The 21,939-nt window shown below is 48.0% G+C and overlaps 1 protein-coding gene across 2 annotated transcripts in view; it reads right to left on the bottom strand.

Moving 5' to 3' along the window:
* The window catches only part of SCAI (suppressor of cancer cell invasion), a 113,073-nt gene that overhangs the window by 38,961 nt on the left and 52,173 nt on the right, over window positions 1-21,939 (bottom strand). For both annotated transcript variants that reach the window (XM_032767486.2, XM_032767487.2), the window contains 6 exons: window positions 10,381-10,476; window positions 9,618-9,704; window positions 8,283-8,381; window positions 6,791-6,887; window positions 6,273-6,371; window positions 4,986-5,138 (listed from right to left, as the gene is read on the bottom strand). In XM_032767486.2, the coding sequence (XP_032623377.2) occupies window positions 4,986-5,138; window positions 6,273-6,371; window positions 6,791-6,887; window positions 8,283-8,381; window positions 9,618-9,704; window positions 10,381-10,476 (631 nt within the window). The remainder of the gene's footprint in view (window positions 1-4,985; window positions 5,139-6,272; window positions 6,372-6,790; window positions 6,888-8,282; window positions 8,382-9,617; window positions 9,705-10,380; window positions 10,477-21,939) is intronic.

Genomic DNA, 21,939 nt, shown 5'->3' with positions numbered 1-21,939 from the left:
AGAGGAGAACTGGATAGAATATCCCCTCTCTACCGTGCGGAGCACCCATCTGTCCGACGTAATTCGGGACCAGGCATGGTAGAAGGTAGGGGTGGAAGGATCCAGAGTCTCGATTGGTAGGTTGCCCTCAACTGTACCATCGAATAGGGGGTCTAGGCCCTGATGGTGGTCTTGACTGGCCAGACGCCTGGCCGGAGGGGTGGCGCTGGTGATGCCTCCTGCCATTTCTCCCCTGCTTGTGCCCCAGATCCTGGCAAGTCTGTGGCTGGTATGGGCAAGGGGCCGCCTGCGGCCTAAAATTGTCTGCGCTGGGTCGCAGGGGTATGCAAGCCCAGCGAGCGAAGCGTGGCGCTTGAGTCCTTTAAGCTATGGAGACATTTGTCCGTTTTCTCCGAAAATGGCGTCTGCCCCTCGAAAGGGAGGTCTTGAATTGTCTGCTGGACCTCATAGGGCAGGCCCGAGACCTTGGAGCCATGCTCCCCGCTGCACGACCAGGCCAGTTGCCAGGGTGCACGAGGCTGAGTTTACCACATCTAAGGCGGCCTGGAAGAAGGCTTGAGAGATCAGTTTGCCCTCCTCCACTAGGGCTAAAAACTCTGATCTCGAGTCCTAGGGAAGGAGCTCCACAAACTTTGACATGGCCATAACACGTGTTATGGTCATATCGGCTTACTATTGCCTGCTGGTTGGCAATGCGGAGTTGTAGTCTCCCCGTGGAGTACACCTTTCTACCAAAGAGCTCACATCTTATCGCGTCCCTGCTCTTCGGTGTTGACCCCTGAAATCCTTGACGCTCCTGCTGGTTAGCCGCATTTACTACCAGGGAGTTGGGGGGAGGGTGGGTGTACAGGTGTTCGTGCCCTTTAGAGGGGACAAAGTCGCGCCGCTCCGTCCTCTTGGCAGTAGGGGCCAATGAGGCTGGTGTTTGCCATAGGGTGCGGGACGTATCCGCTATAGTCTTTATCAGAGGGAGGGCCACCCTGGAAGGCCATGAAGGAGCCAGAATGTCCACTACAGGGTCCGTGTCCACCTTGATTTCCTCCACTTGGACTGCGAGGCTCTGAGCTGCTCGCCGAAGCAATTCTTGGAGGATTCGAGTGTTCTCTAGGGCCGGTGCCGCAGCTGTGCCTGAGACAACCTCGTCCAGGAAGGACGACGAGGAGATTACGGGGAGCGGCCCTTCCTCCGGTGCATGTGGCCCCTCAGGGTCCTGCGGCACACGGTATTGAGGTTGCGGTGCCGGTTCCGAGTCTAAATGTGGAACCACGGCAGGTACCGGGGTCGCCAACGAGCAACTTGATGTATCATGCGGTGCCGGTGGAGCCCGAACTGAAGCCGCTGCTGGTGCCGCTGCCCGGTTAGGTGGTGAAGAACTTGATAATGGCACACCCCTGCCCGGCGACGATGCTGGTGGGGGAGGCAGCTGTGCCGGGGCCACCGAAGTCGAGGACACCGAAGCCAACCGTGATCGAGGGCCAAACGCCTGGCCTACCGACTGATGGTAGGCCCAGGGAGTCCAAAATGGCCACTGCGAGGGCGGCTGCCATTGTTACTGCCACGGCTGGTAACGTTGGTGGCTCACCCCTGCTCCGCGACCGGCTGGAGTGATAAAAGTCTGTCTCTGAGTCTGAGGTCTCCGAGTATGAGGACCTGGGGGGAAGCAGCACCTGGTGCCGATGGAGAGCGGTGCGGAGGCGGCAGGGAGCCTCTCATCTGGTCCGGTGCCGCCTTCACAGCGCAGTGTGGGGAGGGAGGCGACAGCATGGCTGGCTTGCCTCTAGATTGTACTGGTGGACGGACCATAGTAGGCAACTCCCTATGATGCAGGGAGGCCAGCGCCGGGAGACCCATTAGGTCTGAGGCCGCCTCGAACGCCTCCGGTGTCGATGGGGGACATACGTCTCCACTGAGGTCCGGGGAATTAGGCTGGTCCGGACTCAACCGCCCTCTCTGTGGTGCGGTAGTCGATGGAACCGCCGAGGGCTGTAGCCCAGCCTGTCCGCTTAAACCCGCAGAAGGCGTCAGCCTGGGATTCTGATGGGGTGACCGATCCCTCACCGGCTTCCTTCTCTTGGCGGGCACTGGCGAAGGTGAGCGGTGCCGCACTGAGGCCGATTTCCTATGACCCGACTCTGTCCGGTGCCGGGATTTTGATGACCTGGGCTGGGCCCTAAGTCCTGATGCCGGTGCCAGGGCACTCCGCACCAAGGACAATGTGCTGGGCCCCACCTTGGCCGGTTCTGGGTCTGAGGGTGGCCGCAGGGCCACCTCCTTCAGGAAGACTCTAAGTCTTTGAGCCCTGTCCTTGAGAGTTCGCGGGCAGAAGCCTCTTCAGATAGAGCACTGGTTCTTTTGGTGGCTCTCTCCAAGGCACCTCAAAACATACAGAGTGCAAGTCACTCTTGGGCATGAATTTCCCGCAGTCCTTGCAGAGTTTGAACCCAAGGGACCCGGGCATGCCCCAGCGAGCGACGAATACTCGGGGGTGGGGGGAGAGGGTGGAACCCCCCCAACTATGAAAACTATATACAAAGATCTATCTAACTAACTATAATATAACTGAATACACAGACTAAACAGTAAGGATAGGACACTGCCAATTTGCTACACAAGAGAAGTTCCAGCTAGCGATCACCAGTAGTAAGAAGGAACTGAGGGGGTGGAGGGTCGGCGGGTCCCTTTATAGAGCGCCGTGGTGGCACCATTCCAGGGGGCGCCCGGACCGACCCTACGGATGCTGCTAGGGGAAAATCTTCCGGTTGGCGTGCACGTGGTGCGCGCACACCTACTTTGAATGGACATGGACAACCACTCGAAGAAGAGCCTACTAAACCATCTCTGTTGCAGAAATAAAGTTCCCAGAGACCCTTGCGTACTTCAGGGTGTGGAGCACTGAAGAGCTTGGACTCTTTAAAGGCAAGGCCATCTTCAACCATAATCTGCACCTCTCTCTGGGGACCAGAAGACTGGAGCCAGGATGCCCTTCGCATAACCACAGGCAGGTCTGTGGCATCTGGGGCAGCCAAAGGGAGATTTTAACTATAAACTGACCCTCTGAAATGAGGGTTTGAAACTATTCCCTCTGATCCTATGACAGATGTTCAATAAAATGTGTGAACCTGGAATATGTATTAAAATCATATTTCACCACAGGGCTTGGTAGTTTGCCACCTGAAATTGGAGAAAGGCAGAGTAGCAGCTTTTTCTACCCAGGTCTAAATGTTTGGACTCCTTATCATAAGGGGAGATTATTAGCCGCACCCACCTCCAGGGAATTGGGAAGGAGGAGGAAAAAAAAAACACTCTATTCCCTTGCTCATTTGCAGGTGGTTGGATAATAGCAGGTATTTGCTAGACTGTGCAAACAGACGATAAGAACCTCATTGATCGGGAGAGCAATTTTCTTGAGAGGTGATATTTAGAATGTCCACCAAGGAGTGTTGAGACTCCTGGACCTCTTGTCATAGGATCTGGCGGGATTGCGCCAGGCAGTTCAGGGGGCGCTTGGAAAGCCCAAAAGTCATCAGCATAAGATTGTACACGGACTCAGCAGGGTGTGATGGTATGGTGCCAAAAGAAAGAGCCCTGTACCAGAACCTCAGAGTCAAAAGCAGTATCATTCCTGGGACTGAAAGGGGGAACATAAGATATAAGTGCTGGTACTGAGGTTCAGTCTGGGAAGATTGTGGTTGAAGGTGTTCATGCAGTACTGGGGATGGAGCGTTTGGAGAGGTCCGTAACAGGGGAGATTCCAGTTCTTCCAGTTATAAAAGAGGTCCTCTGTGGAGAGAAATCTGGAGAGTGCTCATGGGCTATGGTATCCAGAAGTCTGGTCAGTACTGGAACCTGGAGAAGGACTCTGGGCTGAAAAGGAAAGCATGGTACCAGAAAGGCTTGTAGAGGAACTTCTGACCTCAGAGCTCTGGTGCAGGGAAGGCACGAACAGTGGAACATGAGTGGGAGGCCAGCATGTATCTCAATGCACAAGAGATGTCAGTCAGTACTCGGGGAGATGGCTGCATGTACTGTTTATTAGAAGACTTCTCATGCTGCTTCTTGTGCGGTACTGGTGGCTTGGTACCAGAATCAGACAGAGGCTGAGTTGTATCCCTTGAGGAATACAAGGTCTCCTGAGAGTGGGATTTATGAGGCTGCTTCTTGGAAGTTCTAGCCTCTGGAGGTGCTCACAGAGCTGCAACAGCCACCAGAGCACCCTGGGATTGAGGCTGATGTACAGTAGGGGAAGTGAACAGCCTCCACTGGGGCTTCTGAGTGTTTCATTAGCAGGCGCTTCAGCCTACTCTCTGCCTTTGCTACCTTTAAACTGCCTTTAAACAATGCACAGACCCTACACTTTGATGGGATGTGCGTGGCTCTGAAGCAGCTCAAATGCCCATCGCTAGAGTGAAAAAGACTTGAGGCAGGTCTGGCAGGACTTAAATCCCAGGGTCTTCAGCATCACCCAGAGCGCTAATGGACCAAAACAGAGGACTGAAAGACAGGGGCGAGGGGGAAGGGACACTAAGAATCGCTACATTTAAGTAAGGCGAGAAGCTGAGAATGAGTGGACATGCAATCTCTCCATATCGAGCTGCAGCCGGATGAGAAAGAACTAAGTGATAGTGGGTCCAGGCCTCCTTATATGCCCTCATTTGGAGTCACAAGGTGCTGCTCTGTGCAGTGCAGTCCTGTGGACACTGCTTTGCATTCTCCAGTCAAGAGCACTCGGATGCGAGCATATCCTAAGGTGGAGTACCCATAGGGACATACATTCAAAAGAACAGGACAAAAACACAGTTCTTGTTGGTTATTACTCAGTTTTGCCAAACTCTCAGCTAATCTACAGTCGTCATTGCTCAAGATTTTATATTTGCCTCTTTTGGACTCTGCAATTTCCTTTAGTAGAATCAGAAAAAAAAAAATGAACTGTTTTCAATTCCAATTGAAGACTGAACATACAAACAATTTCTTGTAGTCTCCTTTACCTGGTTATTGCAATTCCCAATAACTAATGCATCTGCAAGAGTGAGCTGTCCCACAATCATTCCCTGCTCCAGCAATGGGGCCCCTGTTTCAGCCAGTCGGTTGGAGGTGATTACAATGGTATTGTCATCATTTAAAACCATCACAGGATCTGCCTGGAAAGATAAACATGCACAGAGCATGAATTCCAAGGACACCTACAGGGTCCACAACCACAAAGAAAAGGGACTTTATATCTTGTCAATCATAACAGACATTCTATAGCTTACGTGAAATCTACTTTATTTGTCTTAATAATTTGCCTTTTATATCCTAAGGCCGCAGAGCAATTCCAGCTTGGAAAAGGAGCTGCTCCTAGGGACTAAAAGAAAGTACCTTGGATATTTAAACACAAATATTTGCATTGTAGCACTTTAAGTGCAGTTGAGAGGAGAATGTACCCATGCAGGATAAGCCGTCTGACTTCGCTTCCCAGAATCAGGGGAAACAAACTTTGCTAACACAAGCACAGCAGGCAATCCAAATGCAGTCCATGCAGATAACTGGTAACACTTCTACATGGCAGAAAAGTCCTGAATTATTTACATATAATAATATGGGTATTCGTACATATGTATGTGCACACGCATTGTACAAATGGAGGAGAGCAGGAAACCGTCTCCTATTTGGAGAAGGAATCCTCATTTTTCTTTGTAGCAAGACATAAAAAAGGCAATATTATAGCTATGCCAAGACATACTGCCAATATAACTGCAAAGATTATACTGTATTTTCCATTACATATTGCTTATGCATTGCCAGAATAACATGCCAGTACTGCAAGCATCAAAATATATTTGGAAATTACTAACGCAGCCAGAAGCGGGCCTTCCACAAAGATGGGCCTGTAGCTGGCAGACCTTCTACACCAGTTACTATGCCAATGGCTGTGTTTGAATCTCAATGTTACCTGAACACCAGGTGTAAGAAGAGAGATGGTGGATTGCTGGGAGACAGCAGGTCACAACCTCATGCTTCCACTAGCTGCTAGCTTTATGTTGCTTAAGCAGATCTGACACTGATGCCTCCTTAACAGCTTAGCTACTGCAGAATATTTCATAAGCAGACTGGAAAGGAGTGTGGCACACCTGCGCACAAGACCATTCCTTACTAGCTTGCTCCCCATGGCATGGCCTCAGAGAATAGTCTGCAGTAAAGAGTTCCCATGTCTTACTTTTAAAACAAGAGGGTATTTTATGAAGGACACTTTCAAACAAAACTGCAGAGACCAAGGTTTCCTTCACTCTCACCTCAACAAAAGCCGCCACCTCTTGAAGAACCAGGTTCCATTCCACCTGGTCCTCAGTGTTAAAGCGGTGAGTGTAATCTTCTATTTCATCTGATAATTCCTGAGGTAAAAAGTCCAAAGGAAGAGGAATAATGAAAAACTCTTTTGAAAGTTAAGGCAGTCACCTCTCATAAATAAGACTTATCCAAACCCAACTTCATGAGATCTGCCTTCCACCCATGGCAAAACCACTCTTTGGTCAAGTGCTCAGGTCATTTATGTCTACATGATGCTCAGAACACCAAAACACATCAGGATGTTGTTCCTCCCACTGCAGATCCCAAAGCCAGGTTTAGTTAAAGCTGTAGGACTAACAGGAACAGCAGCAGCTGAGATCTTACGTGTGAGATTTCAACTGGAAGAGAGATATCCTGGATGGCGTAATATTCCACTAAATGCAGGAAGAAAAGCTCTGTGTGACTAGTGGCCTATATTGCATGGGCATGTACACTTTCCATTGTCCTCATATCATTAATTTACCTTTACGAGGTCCTTTACAACATCCATTTTGTTGAGCAAAAGACAAACCACTATAAACCTTGCATAATAACGCAGCTTCTTAACCACCAGTTCAGGCCTGAAAAAGAAAACACCAATGGAGCGGTCATGGAAAAAGATCATCTGTGCTGACCCCAGCATGAATTCAAGCAATGTAGGAGCTGCTCTAATTTAGACCTGCTGGGCATAATCTCTAAAGGGCCCCACACATCAGCTAAGGATCAGCAGAGCTCTGTGCTGCCTCGCACACATGCCCTACACTAATGTGAGATGTGGGTGGTTGGTGCAGAAGCTGGCTCTACTGGCTTTCTTCCAGTTTATGGTCAGAGCCTGGCTCCTTTGTGTTATCTGCTGATGGACCACAAATGAGATTCTGGACCACTGAGTCAAACCATCAGAGAGAACAAAACATTAAACACCTGCAAGTTCAATTATTAGACATAATGTCTTATCACATTTTCACTTTTGTAAAATAAATCTGACAGTCTTTAAAGGGGACATCTCTGCCAATCACATCTAGTCTGAAGGAGCTCAGATACCCAGACTGGAGTGGGGAGATTCTCCAAGGAAAAATAAGCTAAAATCTGAGGCCAACAATAAAGGACACTAAAATGGTTGTTTAAGCTATCTGCAGACTTTCAGACAGCACGCTCAGAAAATCAGTAAGTGTCTAGGCCCTGTTAACCAAGTCCAAAATTCTTGAGTGCCTGTAACAAACTTGGCAGGCAATTCTATATTGCAGTGATCGTCAGTATAAAAATGTCTCTCAAAGTCAATCCAGATCACTTCTTCCCCAATTCTAACTAGCCACTGACCTCACCTCCTAGCCAAAGCAAAGGATTGACAGCAAGAACCTCCTGAGTTCAATGTCTGTTCATACTGAATCCTCCTAGTCACCTGGGAGCCTGAAGTGTTGGACAACACCTCGCAGCATCCTTTTGAATAAGCCATGCTCCAGATTGCTCCCCACAGGAGCACACCTCTCGGGCTTTCTGGAATAGTTAATGGATGAGGAGGACCACATTACCTAGTCAGGTGTGGTAAGGCTGCCAAACTGCCAATATCACTGGACTTTGGAGAATTTTCAAGTAAAAATAAAGGGATCTATTATTTCCTCTACTTTGCTTCTGCATAAGCAAATTAATCTCCCAGCTCTAGAACACTATGCGGGTTATTGCCAGTGACAGCACTGATAACAAGGGCTGGGAAGGACACAGATGAGCAGCTGAAGGTCTTCCTTGCTGCTGAACCCAGTCGCTAATCCCTCTAGTCTCCAGATATGGCTGGTGATTCTACAATAAAGCGTATAATCAGGGTTGTTACGATTAACAATGACTTCCTCTGCAGAGCTGCTCTTACCCGATTTATTTTCCCTTAATCACAGTTTACAATTCAAGGCTACTTCTGCTCATTGCTCTAATCTTTAAAATAAAAAAAGGGGGTGGGGGCTCCCAAGATGCTGATACACTCATACCTGTCCTCTTTATTGACTTGGGAGTAATATGATCTCTGTCGAATTGCTGAATAAAAGGAGAAGGCTTCATTCAGATAGCTGGTTTCAGATGTCCGCAGGCTGTGGGAGAAACACATTACCTCACAGCTCTGTGTAGAGGGTCCTGTCACCCCTACCCCCACCACTGACACACAGACGATTTAGTGGGTAAAACATGCTCCTTCTCAAGTGAGTGTCACATTTAAAAAAGCAAGTTTCCCAATCCCAGCACACGACTGGAGGAGATTCCAGAGCTTCAATTTTATTTCAAACAGTCTAAGGAAGGAGCCAGCAGCAAAGATCAGATGTCAGGAGCTCATGTCCATACGTACAGGTGATATGTTAACATGGGAGATTTAAGGGGAACAACAGTTTAAAATCCCAAACTAGTAACTAAATCAATATGCAAAGTCAATGCAACACATATGGAAGACTTTAAAGTGACCCTTGGAGGTCAAAGAGGCAGACCTTTAGCACAATCAACAAAACTTGCAGAATAATATTTGGGCATGAGGGTCATCTTTGGGATCCACTTTTTGATTCGGCAATGAATCTTCTTGGGCAACAAATGCTGTGAGTGGTCCCTCCTGGGGCTTTCTTGTACCACTCCTGAGGGCATGTCTACAATAGAAACGTAAGTCAATCTAAGTAAGGTTGACTTACAATAACTGCAGTTCATTACTATGGTGGTTTATGTCCACAATACCCTCTTCTGTTGGTGGTATGGGTCCTCACCAGGAATGTTTCCACCCACTTAAGAGAGGCAGTGAGGAGGTCTAAGAGCCTGGACAGCTGTTGGTCTGGGAACCAGAACCAGGGATCCAGGGAGCACCTGTGCTCCAAGCTGGGAGGAACAGGGAATCCGGAGAGCAGTCAGGCTCTAGCGGGAACCCCTCATTCACCCCGGTGACAGCTGGGCTTTCTTGTCCATTTCATGGCTCCAGTATGGAGCTGCAAAATTGACAAGAATGAGAGCCAACAGCCAATATCAGTAATGCAGCGTAACTACACCGACATACACCCTACATTTCTCAGGGAGGCAGAGTTATGTGGGTGTAAGAGGGCACTTACATTGGACAGAGGAAGGCTGTAATGTGTACACTGACGTAATTAGGTCTACATAAGCTATCTTACACCAACCTAACTCTGTAGCGTAGACCAAGGCGCAGTCACTTGAGAGTAGACATGGTTCCTCCCAACCCCATCCTTCACTGCTGGCTCAGGAATGAAATTGTTCTGGAACTACCACCATGTGCGCTGCATGGGGCATGAGCAATACCACTTGTCTCCAGCAGGCACAGCAATAGATTCACTTACTAATAATGGTAGTATAGCTGCCCAATCTTGGAGGCAATTTCCCCAATCTGCCACCGCTTCAAACCATATCGATTGTCCAGTACTTGTCTATTTCAAGCAAGAGAAAAGGGAGAATATTAATATATCCCATGCATTTCCCAGAACAGCAACCCATCCAAATCCAAGTCAAGACACCATTCTAAGACCAAATCCTGCTTGCCTTATGTGGGTATTTGCAACAACAGCCCTTACAGAAACTTTTATATTCTAACATGGCGTTTACAAGCCAGCTCTGGCAGAGTTGTGCACATATTAGAAGGGGCACATTGCAAAACAAGGGATTCCACAGCACCAAAAATGCGTGACAGCTGGAGGGAACCTTGCGTTTCACAAATAACGTGAAAGAGGGTCGCAGCTTCCTGAGAACACTCAAGAAAGCTGGGTAAGGTGAGGTGTGAAAGGTCAGTGCTTGTGCAGCAGCAAGACATTGCATCCATTCCACATGGGCACACAGGTGCACTGCAGAGACCCTCAGCAGGTTAAGGCAGTGTGCATGTAAGCAGGCTAGGAAGTTGTTTTCGTTTTTTTAAAAAGGTTACATAAAGAAAAGATTATATGCAACGTTTTTTGGTTTAATTTCATTTAAATTCTTCAGGGCACGGACTGTCTCCCCTTGTGCTAGGACAGTACAAAGGGACCCCAGTCCAGGCCTCTGGGCACTACCATAATACAAAAAGAACATTGCAGAACTATTTGAAGATAATTCTCAGGAGCATTTTCTTACCTATGCTGCTGTTGGAATTTCCAGAGTTTAGTGTAAACATCAAAGGTGCGCCCAAAATAGGACTGCCACTGCTTCTGCCCATACTGAGGCAAATCTCTGCAACAGACAAATGCAGAATACATCCATCAGCCCAGGATGTGAGACACAAACTCAGTCAGATTTTTGTTTGGGTGGCTGTTTTTTCAAAGCTAACATTTGTATTCTTTAAAAAAAAAATAGACTTGTGATATTCTATGACCAGTCCGCACCTGTAAATTCATGTTCTGTCTCTGTGGGTAGACCAGCTGCAATACAGACAGTAGAGGACCTGGGTTCAGGCTGCAGGCCAGTACTTGGGTTAATGCTTCCTACTGGCACTGCAGCGTTAGGGTAGGTGGCACTTTGCTAGAGACACCAGACTCAACTAGGTCATCAACTCATGAAGCAGTTTCTGCTGAGAGAGAAAGGGGCATGTATTCCCATACCCATTCTTCTGTTACCCCTTACACTCAGGCAGAATTCTTTGGCCCCTGTATAGACAAAACTGGGTATTTCATTAACACTAACAATTCCCAGACAGACGTGGGCAATAACCTGAATATTTGCTAAGGGTCAGTTTATCACGGACTGAGAATGGGACAGAATGGCACAGTAATGCAGAGATCTGGTGCCTTGAACTGCCTGGCATCACCATCACCCACCCCATGCAATGTCATATCATCTACAAGGCAACACTAGTATCAGAGGCAGGGGAGGATAGGCTGGTGCCAGCTAGCATTCACTAGTCCTTGGGACAGAGCCTTTTGGGGACTAAGAAGGTATCTTTGCCTCAGAGCAAAGACTAATAGCAAAGAACTGCCACAGTTCTTCAAAACCACCCATACACCACCACTCCAAAAACACACACTGCCCTGCAATATACACTCATTTTCACCTGCACAAATGCACACAACTCTCCCAGCACAACACAACCTACACACAAATCAAACAACCAGCATACACAATAACCCCCAAAATCACTCTGAAGTCTAGAATGTCTATTGGGTCACCATGAAGTGATGGAAAACAGCTACCAGTACAGTTGCGAGCTTTTTTTGCTCAGAATATCACCAGATTCATTCTTCACTAGAATTCAGTCTGTTACCACCCAATTTTAAGTTCCTGGTCATTTTTGTTTTTTCTTGTTTTTAAACTCAACTTTACAAAATTACACCCGTGCAACAGCAAAGGCTTTTAGCTACCAGTATATCACTATAGACCAGGGGTCGGCAACCTTTCAGAAGTGCTGTGCCGAAGTCTTCATTTATTCACTCTAATTTAAGGTTTCATATGCCAGTAATATATTTTAACATTTTTAGACGGTCTCTTTCTATGAGTCTATAATATATAACTAAACTATTGTTTTATGTCAAGTAAATAAGGTTTTTAAAATGTTTAAGAAGCTTCATTTAAAATTAAATTAAAATGCAGAGCTCCCCGGACCAGTGGGCAGGACCGTAGCAGCGTGAGTGACGCTGAAAATCAGCTTGTGTGCTGCCTTCGGCACATGTGCCATAGATTGCCTATCCCTGCTATAGACTGTGCATTTATAATATATAGAACATATTACTATGTATGCAGTTGCCTCATCCTGCTATGCCTGGAATTAGGGGATGGCTGCCACAATATGCAAGTACAGCAACAGCTGGATGGAGCTAATGCCACGTGTGAATTCACAGAATGCGTTTACATGGCGGTGGTCTGTGCAGATGCAGACACATATGTGCATGTGTATAGATGCATGATTTAGAGAGTGGAAAGGAATTCATGTTTTCCAAGCTCCATGAATGTGTCTTTTTACCACAAGGTGTCAGGTCTCTTGACATCAATAAAACACAAGACTCTCTCTACATATTTACTGTAACCCTGAAAACAATTCTCGAAGGAAACGGCAGGGCTCCTGCAGCTCCCATACTTTCTAGCAGGCAACTAGAAACTGCAACAAAAGCAGTTATATGCACCGAATACCAAATAAGATACCAAATATCATCCAGTCAGGAACATACTGCGGAGACTTCAGTTCTGCCCAAAAAAGAGGAGACTTTGGTACACACATCATTGTTTGGTTACTCTTAGACACTATGTTATGCAACCACTATTACTGTTGTCAGAAATGGGAAGTTAATGGTCCGTGGAATTAAATTAAACAGTGCCCAGTGATTGTCCCATAAGCCAAATCTCCTTGGAGCTTGTGCTGTGCAAGGGCAACTTTGGCACGAAACAATTGTTTATAGACCTCTCCCTAAATTACAAGAGGCAGGCCCATTTTCCTAAAGTCTGTTCTATTCCAAGGCATAGAGAATATCCATTTGATTCAAAGCTCCTGTCGATGTCAGACTGCGTTTTTTAATACACAAAAAGGGATTTAAGAGCTTGCATTGAGAAATTGCCCTGTATTTCCTCCTGGGAACTTTTGCTGTAAACAGGCTATACAAGCCAGTTCACCTGGAGCCTCCCTTCCCACTTCCCCATAGCACTAAAGGAGATTCACTCTTCTAGTTGCAGACATACACTAACTGGCTGGGAGCACAATGCTTAGCGTACAGAAAAGGACATGGAATGTCTGATAGAATGATGGGGTCACAAATTGCATTTCACTGAGATTTAATGTGACTAAAGTATTTTGGGAGGGCATGACAATGTCTCCAAAAACAAGCAGCAAGAGCAAATCAAGAATAACCCAATTCAAATCTTGGATTAGACAAAAGGCTCTCCCCTTTCTTCAGCAAGGGCCCAATCTTGCAAGGTGACTGAGGCAGTTGAATCTCTCTCAGTCTTAGGCCCTATGATTCCATATGCAAACCAGTTATCCGAGCGTCACTGGAGTCAGCTGGCATATGCCCATACCCAACCCTCATTGGCAGGGCCAGCGCTTTCATTTAGGCGACCTAGGAGGTCACCTAGGGTGTCAGGATTTGGGAGGGCGGCAGACTGATCCAGTGGACCTCCCGCAGGCGTTCCTGCGGAGGGTCCGCTGGTCCCACGGCTCCAGTGGAGCATCGGCAGGCACACCTGCGGCAGGTCCACCGGAGCCGCGGGACCAGCGGACTCTCCGCAGGAACGCCTGCGGGAGGTCCACCGGAGCCACAGGACCGGCGAGCCGGCCCTGCGCCTAGGGCGCCAAAAACCCTGGTGCCTCTCCTGCTCATTTGCTCACATTGTGAGACTACAGCACTTCTATGAACAGAACAAAGGTGAGTAGGGTGACACAGCATCACGCTTACTATTGGAGACACCTATGCAAGAAACAAAATGGCAGAACTCACATTCCATAGGACACACTGTGGAGACAGAGTTAAGGTGGTTTTCCTACCTCTACTGTGAATTTCCGTGTTTTTGAATGTATTTGTTTCTGGCTACATTATAAGGATTTTAATCTTTAAATTACCCAGACATGCTCCCAACCTTAATATCTACCCTCACAAAAGGCTCTTTGTTAGGGTATCACAAGGAGCTTGGCATGATCTTCACGGAGAAGACAAAAATATCCTATCCCCTTGAAATCAACACAAACCTAGGGTGGAATTTCAAGGCAAGCATACAGCCCGCATGACAAACTACTCAAGGAGGCATTACATTTAGTTGCTCTTGAATCAGGTCAATATTTTTTTCAGAGAACCCTATTCCAGATCAGTAAATTGCATCGCCTACTCTACATACTGAATAGCAGATCACACCTTCTATAAACAGAGACATTCTGAAGTCCCACCCTCAACAACAACTTCAAAAAGGACAATTGCAACCTCCCAGGACCAAAGTTCTTTAACAGAGTCCAGCAGTGCCCCAAGATGGGCTGCTGCACCATGAGAAGGAAACCCCATCGCCTCTCCCTTGCCACTACATAAGCAATAACTAATTTTTACAAGAAGTCCCCCTCCCGTCCCGGGAGCAGAGCTGTGCTTGGAGGCACAAGGGGAAGGGATGGCTACAGGAATGCAGCCTCTTGCTGATCATGCCAGGCTCTCTAGAGGAATAAAAAAAGGAATAAGGCACCAGAATGGGATTTCCACAGCAGAAAGGAGCAACATTGTTGTCTAATCTCTTTAACAGCACCTCAAGTGGCATAGGAAATTAACATTGCTGTGCTTATCAGCCAACTCTATTTCCCACACAGCATGAGGGAAACTGGCTGACTCATTTTATGCAAAATGAATCAGTTATTGAGGTGATCCCCTACCAGCCTGGAAAGCCATTTCAACAGCTGTTGCTATCATGATGCTGCTGATGCCTGAGAAGATAGGCAGGAACTGGCCAGACAGCTGGTCCTGCCAGACTCAAAGCTAGCTGCTCCTAGGGTCTGAAGCAAGTGGATAGAGTCAGGTCTGAGGGGGATTCCATAGGGTCACAGGATCCACTGTGCAAGAGGAACACTGAGAGAAGCAGCACGAGCTTCGGGACACCTCATGAAAAAAACAGGACAAGTTTGCTTTAGGAAATCTTAATGAATCTTAACACTTACTTTCTGAATCATCATAATCCTTCCAAACTGGAAGCATCCTCTCCAGCCACAGACTCCTCAGTTGTCAAGGAACAGCTGTGGAGCATCAAAGCAAGCCCCTTGCTACAATCCTCATGTTGCTTTATTCCCTGGGCCCATCCTCCCCAGGGCTGAGAATATTTCTCACACCTCCCGGCTCCAGCTGACCAAGCAGCAGCATTCTGCCTTATCAGGCCAGGATGACAGGTTAGTTTAAGCAGGAGGCTAAAGTGGGGAGATCCTAGAAGAAGCCCTCTTTCTCCCCTCCCCCAAGTACTCTTCACATTATTTTGGCCATTTCATATCCACCACAAAGTGAGTGGAAAATGTAGTTTTAAACAAGGAAGAAGTCAGGCATTCACATACTACATTCTTTACTTGTAACACTCTGAATTTATGCGTCACCCCTCACTATTTTGTACACATCCTATGAAATCCAAAGGTTCTTGGCTACCTCGGTGCTTCGGATTCCCTCTGATTAATGGCCTATTACAAAACTTCTGTCCTTGCAATATGTATATGTTGGGCCACTATTACTTACAGAAATTCCTGTGTATCTGCACGTATACATTTCAAGCAGCAGGTGAGCCTAATCACAGCTGGTATAGCCAGGTACTGTGCCATTCCTGGGCTCCCCTGGGAACAAGGAGGGTCTCCATGGAAACTGACACCAGCACTTTTGATAACATCCTGACAGCCTAATAATAAAATTTCATTTGTGACAGTACACCACCACAGCACAGCCAAACACTATTCTGCAGGGAAGAGCAGCTCTTGCCATCACCACCCTCCCACCCATTTGTTGTCTTGTGATCTGCACATCATTCATGCTGCCTTTGTCAGGAACTGTCCTCAAAGGGAAGGCATAATGGGAATCAACAACAACCTGTTACTCTCCTTCCCGATAGTGTCTCCTTCTCTTCACCCCTCTATGCACCTAACTCAGAAATGCATGCCATCCAAAGCATGGTGCAGGACGCAGGAGTGACAAACAGATTTGCCATATGGGATGGATGGTGCAAAGAAAGGAGTGTCCCAACCACTGAAGGATGGGCAAAATATGCTGAAAGGATGAGTAAGAGGACAGAGAAAAGACAGTCGGTCATTATCTACAGTTTGCTACTAAGCCCTCCGATTTTAATGATAAACCAATGCTTTTAAAAATTCAGATTTTTGACATCTCTAACGCTAAATAGGAACAAGTGAAATCCCACAACTGCTCCTGGGGCATGGCACGCACTATGGTGTAGTGTAGTCTGTTATCCATGTACTGCACTGGGACAGATGATGGATAAAATTGTGGTGAACTTTAGGCCCCATGTGGAAATTTTAGCACTTCATTTTGTGCGTTCAATAATTCATTTTCCATCAGTGGTTTCAAGCACATTGCTGACAGAAGCCAGAGTTGCACTGGTTGAAAATGAGTTAAGGAATATTCCTTTTGGCTAACTCCACGTAGAAGCGGTCACAGAGGGACATGGCTCAGACTGAGTAAAAGACCCACAAAATCCAGGGATATTCTCAGCAGGCCTGCAGCAGCAATGCAAGGAGCAAAAGCTACACTTGAATGTAACAGAGAAGCTTTCCAGAATGATGTGTAACACTGGGGGGGAAGAAGCCCAAGGGACTTGTCTGTTCACAGTCATACAGTCACTCAGCCAGGACCACCCCTTGCCTCCCATACCCAGATACCAGAACTGTGCAGTACAACCTCCTCACCAACAAGCCACTGTGAGCTAGAAACTGCACCAGCAACATCAACAGCACTGCTTCAGTGGAGTGGGTGCAGCACCCCAGATTAAAGGCTGACAAGGCCCTGATTCCATAATCTTGTGGGGGAGGAGGGTTCAGACAGTAGAAGTACTATAACCCACACCCTCCTGAGCCACACAAGCAAAGGGCCCTTCTGAGACACACTGCCAGCTGACTTAAAGAGGATGAGCTGGAAGGGGAAAATGGGAGCACAGCCTTCGATGGGCCCACTTCAGGAGCAACTTGGAAGCGACAGACCTGTACTAAGGTGAGGGGTGGAGTGTTTGCAAGGTGATGTCTTTGGGGTTGCCGAGAGGAGTGGAGACAGTGTGCAGCATGGGGTGGAAGTTGTACACACTTAGCCACTCTGCACACAATTTAGACACATGTCTAGTTCTCTCACCCTTGCCCATCTACCTCACTAGATTCCCTTCCCCACCCCAAACACACACATTGTTGTAGCTCTGGTATACTGTCTCATGTCCATCATTAGAGTGAGCTTTGGGAGAGAGGCTCTGCCTTCCTAATACGTTTACACAGCACACAGCAAATATGAGGAAATATCGTAAGAGCCACACCAGCTAGTATAGAACAAAACCAAAGGAGGTTTGACCTGAGTCCCTGAAAAGCAGTGCACATATTACTGGAATTCTGGGAGAAACAGGAAAACACTACCATCTCTTCCAGTAAAGCATGTTCTTTCAGGCCACACAGTGAGAAAAAACATCATTGCTAGACTGCAAGTTCCTCCAGGATAGCATCTCTCTTTCCATAGCACTGAACTCAACATTTAACAAGTGATACTACTAGAAGCAATGCAGAGGCTGGTAATCCCACAGCTAGGCACTTCCTAGCATCCGGGACATCTGCAATTAATTCAGGTTTTTAAATGTATTGTTAAGGATGTTGATTAAGGGAGGTAAGTGCTACAGACATAACTCCCTCCCCCTGCCCCCCAGCTCTACCGAAATATAAGTAATTCTAGCAGCTACAGTCACAAAAAGGAAGCATCTCCCTTACACACCGGTAAGAGCATAAAATATACTTGGGAGCAGCAACCTTTATAATAGGTTTTTCTCAAATGCTGTATTTGGCAACTGAATCAGGAAAAGAGGAAGGAAATGTTATAGAAAGAAAGAGACATGGCAGGCTGGGTCCTTACCATTCTGACAGCAGAAAAGAGTGAAACAGCTACCAACACACAGCCATAGGCTTGGCTTTCTGCAGCTCGAGCACCCTGAAGAATTTTCAGGAAGGAAACCCCCAGCATGAAACATTGTGTGGGTGAAGCCCCTGTCCACAAAGCAGCAGAAGCCATCACCTTAATCAAAACAGCAGGTCAGACATGTACCAATGCATGCATTATCCTACAGGGAGAAGCCAGTGCTGAGATCAGGAATTAGGAGGACACTCTAAGCCTTTTCCAGGCAAGCCAGAAGGGGACAGGTAACTTGCTCAGGAGGTACCACACAGAGATGTTACAGCAATGCTTCACCACAAACCCTTTGCCCACAGGAACTGCAGCTGAGAGGAGCACTGTGGGTGAAATGGCGATTGATTTCTGTCCAAGGGAAGACTGCATTCGTTGTGTATTTTACTTCAGATGAACCCATGCAGTGGCATATTCAAATACAATCAATGATCACCTTGAGAAACAGTCTGAGCCTGGTGACTGGAGTCCATCCTCTTACACGGATTACTCAAATCCATTGGTATTTTTCTACTTCCTGTTATCTAGCTAGGTGAGAAAGGATTCTTTTCCCCTGCATACCAGTTACAGTAACAAAATCCTGATCCTCTATCAATCAGCTGGAAATTTAACACTGCATGTAGCTGCATCAAAGGCTTTTTCAGAGAAGACATTTAACAGTACTGTAGCAGATCCCAGTGTCTGTCAGGTTCTCAGCCTAAACATTTCTCAAGTGCCAAGACACAAGAAGTTCTGATTTATTCCCCACAGGGTCCAAGGGCTACATCCACAAGCATGCTATGACCTAAGCATGACAGGATGGGACATATGGTGCCAGAAGCCAAGTGAGAAACCTGGGACTCAGGATCTCTCAGTATCAGAGTCTGAGGTCTTGGGATGCTGCATAAGGTCAGTGAGGACTTTTGCATGTCCACTTCCCATTTGCTTTATCATTCATTCATATTTTGCAGCATAGGCTGGCTGTTTGGAGTCTGGAAATCCAATTCACACGCAAATTGTAGGATTATCAATAATTTATGAGAAAAGGGAAGAGAACATCTTTTCTAACCATCTGTGTTTGAGTATCAGCAGTCCATACAGCCCTCAACACACACTATTACTCAGACCAGTAAGACACTCAATTGCCAGGGAAAATAGTGGCTATGATAAGTGTTGCTCAAGAGATTCTACAAAGGACTTAAGAAAAAGATGGTTACTCACCTTTGTAACTGTTGTTCTTCGAGATGTGTTGCTCATATCCATTCCAGTTAGGTGTGCGCGCTGTGCGTGCACGTTCGTCGGAAGATTTTTACCCTAGCAACTCCGGTGGGTCGGCAGGTCGCCCCCTGGAGTGGCACCGCTATGGCGCTTATGGATATATATCCTTGCCGACCTGACCACTCCTCGTTCCTGCTTGCCAGCTAACACTGGGGAAGGAGGGCGGGTTGGATGGATATGAGCAACACATCGCAGAAGACAACGAGTTACAAGGTTGAGTAACCGTCTTTTCTTCTTCGACAGGGATTGTCAGATTCCATTCCAGTTAGGTGATTCCCAACCCTTTACCTAGGCGGTGGGGTCAGAGTGAGATGTCGGCAGAGTGTGAATATGCAGAGGCAGAAGGCCTGCGTCATCCCTTTGACTGCTAAACCAGTGGCATAGTGGAGGAAAGGTAGTGGGAATCTGAGGACCAGGTAGATGCCGACAAATTTCCAGAATGGGTTATGTGATGAAGAAGCAGACGATGAGGCCTAGCCCTGGTAGAGTGTCGCAAAGTACGCGGATTTCAAATGACATAACGCAAGTTCGTCAACAGGTCGGAATGCAAGACGTCACCAGGAGGAAATCCTTCGAGAGAGAAGGTAAGTCTGACAACTCAGCCACGGCGGACAAAGAGTCGGGGGGATCTGCGGAATGACTTTGTTCGTTGATAAAAAAGCGAGTGCTCTAGACATCTAAGGAGTCATATGGCTGTTGCTCCTGGGAGAATGAATTTGAAAAGGAAACAGGTAGGAAGATTCCTGAGTTAATCATGGAAGGCTGGTACCTATTGGAGAGAGAAAGGCCAGAATGCACAGTCGCAACTTGCACTTGTCCGCTGATGGAACACAGTATATGGGAAATCTACCGTTGAGAGCTCAGCTCGAGACTCGTCGGTGATGTGAATGGCCACACGGGAATGCGGTTTCGTGAGAAGGATCGGAAGGGGAGCAAGTTATGCTAACAGCTCGAATGGGAGGTGGAATGAGTTTGGCTCACGACGAGTTAAGGTCCATGTAGGGGTCAACGTAACATCTCTATAGAGGCGGCGTACTGGGGGTAAGTGCGTCTCTAGCCTTAAGGATCTGGACACATTCGAGTGTGAGATACCGGTAGGCCATTCTCCTGGTGAAAGGTAGAGCCGGCCGCCCAAATGGACCCTCAGAGATGATACCGCTAGGCCCTGTTGTTTGAGGGACCAGAGGTAATCCAAGATGTTGGGAATGGAGACCTCGGTGGGAAGGAAGTTCCGCTCCACGCACCAGCACACGAAACGCTTCCACTTGGCCAAATATGTCGCTCTAGTGGAAGGCTTCCTGCTACCCAGGAGCACCTGTTGCACTGGGGCAGAGCAACGCAGCTCAGACTGGGTCAGCCACTCAGGAGCCAAGCCGTGAGGTGGAGGGACTGAAGGTCTGGGTGACGCAGCTTGCCGTGGTCCTGAGTGATCAAGTCCAGGTGAAGAGGCAGGGGGACAGGGTCAGCTATGGATAGGTCTAGCAACATGGTGTACGAGTGCTGCCGAGGCCACGCTGGAGCTATCATGATTAAGCGGGCTTTGTCCCTGTGTACTTTCAGTAGGACCCTGTGGACAAGCGGAAATGGTGGGAAGGCGTAGAGCGGGTGCGTCGTCCACGGTATAAGGAAGGCGTCCGCCACTGAACCTGGTGAGAGGCCTTGAAAGGAGCAGAACGTGTGGCATTTCCTGTTCCCGTGGGACGCAAAGAGGTCTATCAGGGGAAACCCCCACCTCCAGAAGAGCGAAAGAGCAACGTCCGGGTGAAGTGACCATTCGTGGGAAAGGAAGGATCTGCTGAGGCGATCCGTCAGCGTGTTCCGAACTCCCGGGGCAAAGGACGCGATGAGGTGTATAGAGCGGGCTATGCAGAAGTCCCAAAGACGTAAGGTTTCTTGACATACGGGTGAAGATCTCATGAAGCCCTGCTTGTTTATATAGTGCATGCCCACTGTGTTGTTGGTGAATACTGACACACAATGGCCCTGTAAGTGCTGTCGGAACGTCTGGCAAGCGTGGCGGACCGCTCTCAGCTCCCGGACGTTGATGTGAAGGGTCAGCTCTTGAGATGACCAAAGGCCCTGGGTGGGCAGGTGTCTGAGGTGAGCCCCCCAACCCAGGGATGATGCGTCTGTTGTCAGGGACGCCGAGGGCTGGGGCGGATGGAACGGGAGCCCTCCACACACCATGGTGGGATCCAGCTACCACCGTAAGGAGTCTAGGACGGTCGGGGGAATTGTGACGACCATGTCCATAGGATCCCTGGCCAGTCGGTATTGTAAGTTGAGCCACGACTGGAGGGGCCGGAGGCGCAGTCTGGCATAGTTCATTACAAACGTACAGGCCGCCATGTGGCCCAGTAGAGCGAGGCAAGTGCGCACCGAAGTCAACGGCGCTGCTCGGAGTCTCCGGATGATGGCTGCCATAGTCTGGAATCGTGGCAGTGGTAGACAGGCTTTGGCAAGAGTGGAGTCCAGGGTGGCGCCAATAAACTCTATCCTCTGAGTGGGGATCAGAGTCGATTTTTCCGCAATGATCATTAGACCGAGATGTAGGAAAGGGTCCTTAACAATGCGGACGTGGCTGAGGACACGTGCCTCGGAGGTCCCGCGGATAAGCCAGTTGTCTAGATACGGAAATACATGTGTCCGACTGCGGCGGAGGTGGGCGGCGACTACAGCCATACATTTGGTGAATACTCTTGGGGCTGTAGAGAGTCCGAACGGGAGGACCACGAACTGAAAATGTCGGCGGTTGGCCACAAACCGGAGGAACCTCATGTGAGGTGGGAAGATGGCTATGTGGAAGTAGGCATCTTTCATGTCGAGGGCGGCATACCAGTCTCCA

Source organism: Chelonoidis abingdonii, chromosome 24, assembly GCF_003597395.2.
Source record: "Chelonoidis abingdonii isolate Lonesome George chromosome 24, CheloAbing_2.0, whole genome shotgun sequence".
Taxonomy (NCBI): Eukaryota; Metazoa; Chordata; order Testudines; family Testudinidae; genus Chelonoidis; species Chelonoidis abingdonii.
This window is presented reverse-complemented; position numbering and strand designations above follow the sequence as displayed.